Source organism: Emys orbicularis, chromosome 1, assembly GCF_028017835.1.
Source record: "Emys orbicularis isolate rEmyOrb1 chromosome 1, rEmyOrb1.hap1, whole genome shotgun sequence".
Lineage (NCBI taxonomy): Eukaryota > Metazoa > Chordata > Testudines > Emydidae > Emys > Emys orbicularis.
In genome coordinates, this window is record NC_088683.1 from 121,256,008 (window position 1) to 121,268,924 (window position 12,917).

Genomic DNA, 12,917 nt, shown 5'->3' on the forward strand with positions numbered 1-12,917 from the left:
CTGTAGCCATTTTGCTTGTGGAGCTCTCATTGACAGCAACCGGAATTATGCTGCTGGAGCAGCTACAGGGACAGGCCCTAAGCTTGCAGTTGTTTGTGGTACTTGGTAAAAAATATAACAACAAATCGGTATTATTGCTAAGGCCATTCATAAATACATAGGCAGTTTCATTAAAATATGCCAGATGACTGACTGCAACAAAGCAGGTAGACTGCACTCTGATGCCAGGTCTGTCAATTAAGGGTAAAATTTTATAGGGTTGTCTCCATAGGAGACAAAGTGGAAGAATATTCTAGGACACTGTCATAAAACTTGGGAGACTTTTCATGCTGCAGAAGTTTCTTGTCAAGGATGCTTCCTCTGAACCCTTGGTCATATTCTTGATTCAGATTGCTGTATCTGCAAATAAAAAAAACCAAAGCAATATAACCCTCCTTTTAAGGATTTGCTCTGCTGGGATTTTGCTGTGTGGCCTTGGGCTAGTCACTTCCCTCCCTGTGCCTCAGTTTTCCCCATCTGTAAAATGCGGATAATAGCACTTTGAGATCTACTGATGAAAAGTGCTGTAGAAAAACTAGGTAGTAGTCTATAGTCTTGATAATTTAAAGGAACAGGCATGAAATAAATTAACACTTAGGAAAATACAGTACTTATTGAATAATTTGTACTTGTATTTTTCAGCAATGGGCCTCAAAGCACTTTACTGAACTTGTGGATAATGGTATTCCACTTTATATGGGGGAAACTGAGGTACACAGAGAAGAAATTGATCTATCCATTGCAAGAATATGAGTCAAAAATATAGTCCAGAGCTAACCCTCTAGATTAGCAACTAGACATTGCTGCCTTGTGGTATAAATTCAGATTTGGATTAGATATGGCATTTATGTGGTTGGCAAGATGCCAGCGTGGTCCTTGATGTTGCAAAGTTAGGGAAATCTGTAATAAAACAACTCAGATTTTTAATCAGGCCCTGTTACTAGAAGCACATTTCCCTCAGAGGTATTCACTTCAAGAATACTTAGTGCCCATATCAAGCTACCAGCCTTCCAGCAGAAGAATCATAGAAATTAGAATTAGCAAAGTTCAATTAGTTTATCTCAAGGGTTCTCGATGTTTTTAATAGTGTGAATCACATTTTAATAGAGAGAGTTTATCTGTTGGACCCCTTCCTTCCCATTTGCAATGGTGTGGGCTGCCTGTCCTTCTGTTGGTGACTGAATAGCATCCCCATGACAACTGTTGATTAGAGGGAAAATATTAGTTATGTATTTAGTGTATTTTTGGATTTTAATATGTTTCAGCAGCTGGAAACAAGGAGGTAGAGACAGCACCATGTCCCCAGACAGTTTTGCAAACATTATTGGTGGTCCTATTGGCCACAGTTTGGGAACCCCTGGATTATATAATCTAAGGCCTACTGGCAATATAGAATTGATTCCTGCATTTGAGTGACTTGAGTCATTCCACCATCTCCACCAGGGAGTCTAGCTGACATTAGTATACAGCTGAGAAGCAGGAAACATTCCCTATGCATTCCTTTGTTCTATTCCATCCCATTATACTTACATTCCCCTAAACGGTTCCCTTCCATCTTTAGTGTTAGCATTCTTCACAGAATTTTAGATTTTTAAGACCCCTTAAACAACTGGGACAAAGGATGTACATTTTGTTTTTAATCTTATCCCAGTCAAAGTACTTTCTAGCCCCTTCTCTCCAAGGGGGAAGAGGGAAAATCCTGAACTCTGACCCTCTGCATGGTAATCCAATGAACTACCTCTAGGCTGCTCAGTCAGCACTGCTTTGTTATAAGGTTTACTTGTAATTTTAATGAGAAATCCTACACACAAACTAGTGAAGTGTCAGAGCCTCATTTTCTGGTACTTACCTATGTGAAATGGTCCAGAACCCCAAGGTGTTCACCACCATTAATGAAGCCAAGAAGAAGTAGAATCTCTCCAAGTTACCCTCATTTAGGAAGTTTGGGAACCAATTGCCTAGTGAAGCAAATATTTGAAGCAGTGTTAGTTTATTCAACTGGCTAAGAGGTAGGTCACATATAAGTTACTCAAATATAAGCTTGTGTAAGATCACACAGATTCTACAGTGATGGGTGCTTTGAATTCTATCATAGATATTTATATAGCCCCATTATCTGAGCGCCTCACAGTCTTTAACGCATCTATTATACTCTTTTACAGATGGGTAATTTAGGCATAGAGAAACTAAATTACATATCCAAAGTCACAAAGGAATCTATGGTAGATCAGGGAATTGACCTAGGTCTCTACTTAGCACCCTGAACATTGGACTATCCTTCCTCTCTGATCATCTTCTATATACTTGTATCACACATAAAAAATCTACATTAAAGAGAACATTATTAAGGTTGCAAAGTCAAGTATTTTAAAGTTGGGAAATGCAGAACTAAGGTTGCCCATACAACCTTAATTAAACCTCATGTGTATATGCAATGCAGTCTTTAGTTACATGCTCATATACTATTTTTTCGACAGGACACTCACTGAGTGCACAGAATGAATGGTGCTCACTTTGTGAGAAGTTATTCAATATTTTGTTTTTTTCTCATTGAGCAACAGGTGCCCCCAGGCCTTATTTATGGCACCCTATTAAACCCTGCTCTTGAGACAAAATTATTAATATCTTCCACTTTCCACTCCTCAGACGTCTCATCCCAGTCCCACTTTCCTTGCCCAGCAAATCCTAGTCTCACCCCAGTCTACCCCTAACTCCACCGCAGTCTCCTTATCCAGCCAGTCTCAGAACGACACATCTCATCCAATTTGTCTCTTCCCTCACCCTGGCATCCAGCCACTCCCCCTTGCTCACATTCCTGCCCTAACTGGCTCCCAGTCCCAGTCTCTCTACCTGAACTCTTCATTCAACCTCAGTTTCCCCGCCCTCCCCCCCCCCCCGCTCATTGTCTCAGGCTCATTGTCCAGCAAGTCCCAGTTCTCCCCCCAACACCAATTCCTTGTTGGATGTGCCTCTGCCCCTTCCTCTCCTCCTTTCCCTCCCCACTGGTTCCTAGTCCCCGTCTCCTTTCCCAGCCAGTCCAAGTCTCTCTGTAGCTCCTCATGCAATCTCAGTCTCCCTTCCACCTACTGGCTCCCAATCCCAGTCTATTCACCCAGCCATTTGCAGTCTCCCTAACACAGCACCCAGATCCAGTCTTCTTGTCCAGCAAGTCACAGTCTCTTTCTCCTTCCTCCCTCCCCCGCTGCACCATTTGGAACAAAACCACATTTCTCAAACTTTGCTGTGAATGGGAAATGTGCTAATGAATATCTGAGAAAGGTAAAGTCAAAGTGCTTCAGGCCTTCCAGCAGCACCATCCACCAGTCACTGAAAAAATAGGAAGCTTTGCCTTTTTGTTGCTTAACATACTGGCCAGGGATCTGCAACAGCTAGGCCTTTCTGGTCCTCTTTATGCTGCACACCATAGCTATTTGTAAATACTCTATAAGCACAGACCCCTACCACTTGGCCTCTTGGTAGTATAGAGCTTATGACACATTTCAGCACTTCAAATTCCATCAAGTAAAGAACAATGGCACATATGCACATACCCAAAATTCTTGAGGTGTTTTGGATTGTAACTGCAATACTTTAAAAGTTTCCCCCTGCCTGTCAGATACGCTGTGCACATCATAATTGCAGAAGCAGATTTGCTTTTGGTAACTGTAGAGACTGGGTTTCACAGAAGGAAGCCAGTCATTAGTTAGACTGGATTTCCAGAAGTTCAGTTCTTGAAGGATGATCAAATATAGTTAACACACAAAACCAAACTGAAACCACAGAGTGGCAGAGGAGCTAAAATATCAGAGCAAAACTCTACAAGGCAGTATCAAGCCCTTATTCTAACTGGGAACTCAGCCTGCTTATCACCAAGAAAAACAACAGCTTTCTTCACTCCCCCGTTTCCAATGTGAAGTCCGCTAGCATTAGAAAGCAGCTTTTCCCCAGAAGGCTTTGCTAAAAGGGGAATAAGAAAAAAATAACTTTTCCTTTTGCAGTTGTGCCAGTGAAAACTAATAGCCTTACTTGACCTAAGCTGTCTGTTGGCATTCTTAGCTCAGTTTGCAAGAGCTACTTAACCTAATTAGAATGAGGAGGAGAAGGAAACGACTTCAGTTTGAGAGAGTGACCAGTCAAAGGAATGAAAAAAGAATCTCTGCTTTCCTCTTTCATCCTCATACGCTTTCATCCGTACCTCAAGGTTGTAAACATCTCTCACTCCCCTAAGCAGTCCCCTTTAGATCTCTCTGGATCAATAAGGATCAACTGTAATCAGTACAGTAGTTTTCCCTCATCCTTCTCCAGACTTTGTTCTGCACAGCGATGCCTCGCCACCTGTCGGAGAACAGCACTACCTCACCTCTGCATGTGTGGCTCCCTTTGTGGTATTATCTCAGAACTAGTTTTAAAACGTATCATTTAACATTGTCAGTTGACTGAGCTCCCAGGTACCATAACTTCATTTTAGTAGCATATAAACTTTTACTGTCATAATTCACAATCAGGCAGTTTTTCATTTTACATCCCCCAGTGGCCGATAGAAGAAGGAGGGAGAGTGAGTGTATCTGATGAAAGGAAAAGCAAGCATGGGGTTCTGTACTACAGCTTGTCAAAGCAGGGTTCACACTGTCTGTTGGATTATTTACATCTATTGGTCTAACTATGTAAGCAGCAGGAGCTTCGTAATGGAACTGAGTTTACCAGGGAATCCAAATAGAAACGATGTCATTAAAATACTACTGAATCATAAGAAAAATGAATTTAGTTCCACACCTGTGCTCTGCGGAGTTTGTGGCTTCCAAGAGAACAGACCCAAAACGGAGTCCCTGAGACTGTGTTTTCAGTGCTGGCGAAGGACACCAAATTAATAGTGTTGGAAATGGAAGCCCTCTTTTCATCTGCAGAACAAGTATAGCAATAAGCAGGGCCGGCTCCAGGCACCAGTGCAGGAAGCAGGTGCTTGGGGCGGCCAATGGAAAGGGGCGGCACGTCCAGGTCTTTGGCGGCAATTCGGCGGTGGGTCCCTCAGTCCCTCTCGGAGGGAAGGACCGGCCACCGAATTGCCGCCGAAGAATGAAGCGGTGCGGTAGAGCTGCCGCCGAAGTGCCGCCGATCGCGGCTTTATCTTTCTTTTTTTTTTTCCCCCTTTGCTGCTTGGGGCGGCAAAAAAGCTAGAGCCGGTCCTGGCAATAAGCAGCATGATCTAGTGGCTAGGACACTGGACTGGGAATCAGGAGACTTGGGTGCTACTCCATGCTGTGCCATTGACCTCCTGTGTGACCTTCGATAAGTTACTTCTCTCTGGGTTTATTTTCCCTCATGCTCTTTCTCTGCCTTGTGTTTGAACAGTGCCTAACCCAGTGGGGCCCAGATCTGAAGTGGGGTCTTTAGACAATAGTGTAATAGAAAATTGACAAGGAAAGCAACAACAATGCAAGCGCCCCCTTCCCTGAATCAGAAGGGCTAGTTTTGGGGTGAGAAAGTTGTTCTGTCTTCAGGGCAGACAATAGGCACACTGTGACAAATCCTGCCCCTGTGTCATGCCCCCCGTTGCACTCAAAGTGGGAGGCAGCAGTGGGGCTCCCTTCTCCTCCACCACCCCAGTACTGGCAGCAGGGGCCAGTCTCTCCCCAGTAGTAGCAGAGATCCTCCTCCAGATAGGCGGGGGTGACAGCAGTACTGGGAGTCTTCCAAATACTTACCCAGTAGCCAGCATGTATTTGCGTGGGTGGCCCAGGCCTGATACACAAGGGATGGTCCAAAATTTTCAGTCAAAATGGTTTTTCAGCTGAACATTGGGCTTTTGTTTAAAAAAATGTCCACAGAAAGTTTTGACTTAGATTTTCTTTTAAACGAAAAGTTGAAATTTTCCATGGGGAGTGAGGGTGTGACATCCGTCCAGTTCTATCCTGCACCCACACAGCATCGTCTGCTGAGGTGGCCTCAACAAAGCAATAGGGCTTGGAGTTAAAATTCCATTGAGACACATGAGGCAGCTCACTCTGCTAGGCGCTATTGCTTCGGGCTGTCTGAAGACTCAAAGCCTCCCTGCATGGATTAAAGTCTGTTCATGTTTTCAAGCTTTTCTTCTACACCATGAGACACAGAACCTTACTTGGTCTGTTTTGATTGTTCATTGTTTTAAATGGAAGCTGAGAGTCTGTTGTAATCACAGAATTCCAGGAGCTGGTGTCCCAGACACTGATTTGTAGTGTCTGTGCTTTTAGTTGGCAGTATCTCCACACCTCGGTCAAGTCCTGGGCTTTTCTACTGAGATTGCCAACAGAAGTCCCAGTTGTGGGGATGGTTTGTCATGTGGATACTGGCTCGCTGGGAATTAGACTTGCACAACAGTTCCCCTATTTTCAAGTTTATTCCAACATGAAAATTCTCATTGTTGATTCATGCTGTGAAATGTTATCAGCTACTTCTAACCATGGATAGATTGAGATCCTTTCCCTTTTGGGTGTCAATGAACTGTGTGTGTGTTCCATGACTGATTGGAAGAGCTACTTAACCTAATTAGAGCCATTGCAATCAATTTTACATAGAAGATGCTCATATACTACAGTGATGGGTGGCAATATAAAAGGCCTCACAGCCTTAGTGGGGCTCAAGCTAGCATGCTAAAAACAACAATATGGACATTCTGGCTTGGGCTGGAGCTTGGGCGGGCTCCACACTCCTATTTTTACCACTCTTGCTTGAGCCCTGTTAGCAAATCTCTGTCTACCCAGGCTGGGAGGCTTGCTCCCAGCTGCAATGTAGATCTACCCTAAGACAATGGTGCCTGGCCTTGCACATGTATACAGAGAAAGAGGTAGCGGGTTGGGTTGGGCAGGAGGGCAAGAGCAGCCTCATGCCCTCTGTGCTCCATGCAAAGCCTGGCCTAATATGGGGAATGCAAGGACCACATTATGCCAGATTTGCATGGAGCACAAAGCATATGCATGAAGCTAGTGCTGTTGCAGGCACTAGCCTCTCCACAGCCGGTAGGGAAAGGCAAGGCTGTAGAACCTCCATTTGTCCACACAAGCTAGCAGGTCCACCTGGATACAGAGAAAAATGGATGCTGCATCTTCAGGGCTGTGCCTGGAGCTCTAGCTACACCACCTCCCTTGCAGGGCTGTACCTTGAAGGCACAGCAGAGCCCCAAGCTGGATGGGTAGTGCAGTTTGTTTACTGCCATATAGATAATGCCATAAACTCATAGTTAAAAGGTACATATAGAACACAGTGAATCCATCCCACAGACTAGTCTATCCTGAATAAATCCCAGATACTTACATTTAACCCACTACTGAGACTTGGAGTTAAAAAAACCCACTTAAATTCAAATCTTTCAAGAGCTTCACATATCCCTCAATCAATTCATCAAGTGATGGGATATAGTTAATGCTTATCACTCCCAAGTCTAAGTCTTAGTACATACTGTCTCGAATCCTTATTGGTTAAACAGGTATCAGTGGACACTGCCATCTGGACTGTAAAACGTCTTTTGGCAGTATCATATTTTGGTGCTAATCACACAGGTATGTTAAAACTCATAAGTGAGGATATTGGTACCAGAGATCTTAACAGAAAGAGGCAATCTGGACTAATTTCCTCCCCTCTGACCCACCCCCTCTTTACATATTTGCATTACTACTTTTAGATACATTTATTCTGAAATGATTAGCAAAGGAGGACAGGTTTAGTTTTGCATCTCTTCCATTAAAATGTCAGGAGAGGTAAAAGATGCAAAAGAGATCAGTTTCCCAGCTCGTACTGAAAATATCACTGTCACCCGTCATCTGTTTGCACTCATCAGATTTCAAGAAGTCTTATTTTATCATATTCACACCATCCTCCTTAGATGAGTTAAAATGTGATTAATGCAGCCTAGACTCTGTGTGACTGATAGCTGATCAACTGTTCCAATAAAAAATATCCTAAGCTAGTGATATGGAGCACGATCCAAAAAAGGTTGAAGTAGTTTAATCAACACCTTCCATGCTCAGCACTGTAATTCACAAGTTTTATCCTTTCACTGACTCTAATTCAGTATGTTCTGAACAGCTTCCCAAGAGCATGGGTACCACTGAACTAAGGGTGGGAGAATGCAAAATAGTTTAGGCTTTTGTTCCAGTAAACCTGAATCATGGGACAATGCAAAAGCGTCGGTAGCCTAACATCCACACAACACACCTTGTTGAATTTAGCTTTACAACAGCACAATTCACGTGTCATCGTACTTCACTGTGACAGAACAAGGTCTGGACTTCAGAACCTAACCCAGGTTCAGCTGGTTTAAAAGCAACCAATTCAAGTTGGTTTGCCTTCCTCCTGCACCATGAGTTGTTCAGATATTGATTATTTTTTAGCACTCTTTATCATGGAACTTAACTTTTTGAGGGATCGGGGTGTAGCTGATGTCAGTATTGGCTAATTGGTACTGGCCCCTAGTGTCATTCTCAGAAGTGCTGCCTTTGAGGAGAATAAGTACAGGAAAGTGATTTCCTGCATTGTTGAGACCTTCAATCTTACATCATGGAGACCTGTGATGGGATCCACTCACCTCTCATGAACGCCCTCTATCGGATATGTGCGTGCCTGTCTTTTTTCAGCTCTGCGCTGCTCATAGTGCCTTCCACCGGCTACCACCCTCCTCAGTGGATCTTTGGCAACTCAGCCCACCAGCCGAGTCATATACAGTCCATATGTGAACAAAACAAACCCCTTCTGGGGTACAAGTCCAACTATCACAGTACGCTCAGTTGGTCTCTTCCTGTAGCACTCCCAGGACTTATTCCTCAGCCTCTTCTGGGCTAGCTCTCAAGTGATCCCAGTTCTGGAATGGAGCAGTGCCCCCAGGGCTTCCTCCCTGGAGACCTTTGCCCCCTGGCAAGCCTCAACTGCCCCTGCTCTCCAGATGAGTCACTGTTTACAGTTCAGTTCATTCCCCTTCTTGGGAGGTATCAAAGTCCAACAAATGCTGACCCTCTTCCAGATCTTCAGCTCCTTCCCTGGGCTTATGCAGCCACTTTCCTGGTGGCTAGTGGGATAGACCTGTGCCCACCCACTACTCTAGGTCCCCAACCCAGGGACCCTACAAATAACAACCACCTGCTGCATCCCTTTTTACTTTGTTGATGCTGCTTCTGTTCCCTGGGTCACTTGCCTGCAGCCCCAGCACCTTCACCCCATGGCTGAAGTCCTGCTTGTGTCCCTGCAGCCAGCCAGGAGTACCTTCCTTGCTCCCCTAGTTCCTGCCAGCAACTGAATCTACTTTGACCAGCAGCTCCTAGGCAGCCTGGAGGACTTATATCTACTGCTCTTTCCTGGGGTGGGGTGTGGTAGGACCGTGAGGACTCCAGCAGGGGTCCTCTGAGTCTACTACACCTCATCACAAGACCATTAAAAACGAAGATGGAAGGAAAAGTAAGTGGAGAGTTGGTCCTGATTCAGTTTACAAAGTCTCAGGGACCCAACAAACCCCGAAATTAGAGAACTAAACTGGATCTTTTATACCCCTTCTTTATGTAACTATTTGAATCTACAACCATATTTGATCATCTTCCATGACCATAACAAGATTAATACCTATCCATTATCCATATGTAGCATTGCGGACTTCCTTACTTAATCTTCTACTCATTAATATTAATATATTGTGTTAATCATTTCTTAATAATTCCCATACATCACTGGGGTCAAACTGCCTAGTTAACATATTGCAGAAGGCCCCCAAGTCCCCTCTAATTTGTGCAACTTGCGGTCACCCGTTTACTTGCACAGCAAGAGAAGGCATAAATTGTTACCTGGGTATGTCCTCAAGCCTATATAATTTTAACTAAAAACCCTTGCCTTAGCCTGACTAGAACCCAGACTCTCGCGTTTGGCCTCACACCCATAAAACAGGCCACTAACGTAACAAAAGCATACTAACACAATTATTTATATTCACCTACTTCCTATTACAGCTTCAATAACGTCCATTATTATTTCTGTAAGCATGCTTAGCAGAGATATGATATTTTACCCCAAAATTATAGACCCTCCATGATCAGGTTAGAGGTCAACAGTCAACAATAAGCAGCTCTGGAGGTTTTTAAAGCAACAAAACTACTTTACTCATACCACTTGTAGCAATACAACACAAGCCCCAAGAAAGGTAATCAAGAATGATATGAGAGTAACGTAGCCTAATACAGATGGTTTAATCATGCAAAAATAATGGAATAATTTGGAAAAGGGCATCATGTCCGACACCATTTCCAGAATGGGCATCAAAAGACAGATGGAGCAGCAGTGAATTCTTGCATTCCTTTGGAAATGAGGTAAGAAAACTTCTGCTGGTTTCCTTATAATTTAAACTCAGCTCAAAAGGTCTGAATTTTTACAAACAAGCCTAGCTTAATTCATGGTTCAGAACCAAAAGTATTACAATATTCATAAAATCTTGCACTTAAAAGGTTATATAATAGAGATACAGAAATATTTACACTATATTTAAAGGTTGTGTGTCTGTCACAGATGCTAGCGAGTGGCCACCCATTAGGACTGTTGTGGGGACAATCCAAGTCTCTGGATCCCCTGAGGAATGTTAAGCCCCTGCAGCCTGAACAGAGTCCAGCCACTGCCCCAAACTCGGGGTCCCCTAGGTAACCTCTCAGGGTGCAGACCTTCTATATGGCACCCTCTTCTGAGAGTTGGCGCCCCTGTCCATCCACCTGTCCCCTCTGGGCACACTGCTGACCCTTGAGACTCCCCAGTACTTAAAACACAGTCCTTTACCAAAACTTCACCCTAAAGGTGTGAAGCTTCTGCTTTATCACTTGGCATGCACTAGCTGTCAAACAGTCAACACACACCCTTCACATAGTCCAACACATTTATGCTCCTTTATACTTAATCATGTACAGCACAGGAGCGTACAGAACAAATAACACAATAAACATATTAAACCTCAATGTCCCTTACTGTCAAGCTCACCGTCCCCATATGAGTCTGCGGGGAATCAACTGGGTTCCAGCAGGCAGGGTGTCCCTACCTCATGAGGCGTTACATGCTGGGTTGCTTCTTCTTCATGGACTGGAGAAAAAGAACCCCTGAGCAGAAAAGTGTCTGTCCTTTGAAAGCTTCCAGCCCCACTGTGCCAGGTGATACCCTTACCAGCCCCCCCACATGAGCACAGACCTTTGCCAGGTGACTTTATTGCAACCTCCTCACTGCTAAACCAGTTTTTCTGGGCAGGGACTAGTCTTGTCCACAGTGAAATGATTTCCAACGATAGGATACTTAAGAGTCAACTACCCTCTACTGTTATTCTTTTGCCACCATCCTTTGGAATTTTAACCCAACAGAGGTAAAGAGACCATGCAGAAGGCAAAAAGCTGCACATTCAGAATGGTGTTTGCAGCCTGACACAGACACATAAGGTTCAAAATCTCACACAGAATTCATAAATTGTTCAGTCATATTCCCAAATCACAGTATCTTTCCAGGAATGGTTGCTAGGAATAGGTGAACTGGTTCTGTTTAGGGTCGAGGCAAAAGAACCTCAGAGGAATCTCCACCCATTTTTAGAATGGAACGTCTCGGGCCCTAAAAATATATCAATTACATGAAAATGAAAAGAGTAATCTAAGTGTTCTCACTGGAAGAACAGGAGGACACCATTTAAGAATAATATTCACATTGATTCTCATTACAGGTTTGGATAAGAATCAGTCTTTTGAGGGGCTTACCCAGGCCAAACCCCAAACCTTAGGAGTCCGGACGACCACTGAACCACCTCGAAAATAATCCTCCTTAGTGGAAAGTCACTTTCAGTAGCTGTCTTCAGTTCTGTGTTCACTCACAGGAAGTCAGTAATGGAGATAAAGATGTGGCTTGAGATTTTGCAAAGCTGACATGGGTATTTAGCCACACAACTCCCATAAAAATGTAAGAGATGAATGTTAAATCCGCCAATTGCCTTTGAAAATCTCAACGACAGCTGGTTGAAACTCAGAATTTCCTTTCCATAGGAAATTCTGACAATTCTAAATATTTTTGTTCTGAATTGGAACAAAAAGTTGAAATTGCGAAATTACCTGTGAATCAAAAATTGCTAAAAAACATTTGTTTTGGGTCAAAGAGTTTTGTTCCCCCCAAAAAAATTTGTTTCCATTTTGACTTTTATTTGATTTTATATTTTTTTTATAATCAGTAATTTCCTGTTATAATTGGTATAACAAAAATATATAAAATGACATCATGTTGTTACATGATATGAGTCTAAGCATTTTGACTTTTATAATATCATATAAATTATGTTACACTTAATTATAACAAATATCAAAATGATAGTTGAAATAAAACATTTTTCCTCAACAAAACAAAATATTCCAACTTTTTCATAAAAAAACCATTTTGATAATTTTATCACTGAAAATTCTGACAGTTGATTACATTCTGGGAAAATGCGGATTTAATAAAATCAACATTTCAAAAGGAAATGTGCCTGGAGAGAGAGATAGCTCAGTGGTTTGAGCATTGGCCTGCTAAACCCAGGGTTGTGAGTTCAATCCTTGAGGGGACCACTTAGGGATCTGGGGCAAAAACAGTATTTGGTCCTGCTAGTAAAGGCAGGGGGCTGGACTTGATGACCTTTCAAGGTCCCTTCCAGTTCTAGGAGATAGGATATCTCCATTTATTTATTGGAAACTTTTTGACCAGCTGTAACCTCAACTATTATGCCTGTTGGCCTTTCTGCTTGAAGACTTGAAGGTGACTTGTTGAGCTAATCATTTTAATATCCGTTTCCATTTCTAGATGAAACTCATGGCTTGAAATAAAATTCTATCTAGTTGAAGTTGTTAACTTAAGCAAATATAAGAGAAACTTCATTACAG

The 12,917-nt window shown here is 43.0% G+C and overlaps 1 protein-coding gene across 1 annotated transcript in view; it reads right to left on the bottom strand.

The window, feature by feature from the left end:
• Positions 1-251: 251 nt before the first annotated feature.
• SLC15A5 (solute carrier family 15 member 5) overlaps positions 252-12,917 on the bottom strand; it is a 61,051-nt gene continuing 48,385 nt past the window's right edge. The window contains exons 8-9 of the mRNA XM_065399114.1: positions 1,889-1,997; positions 252-399 (exon numbers count right to left, since the gene is read on the bottom strand). Of these exons, the coding sequence (XP_065255186.1) occupies positions 252-399; positions 1,889-1,997 (257 nt within the window). The remainder of the gene's footprint in view (positions 400-1,888; positions 1,998-12,917) is intronic.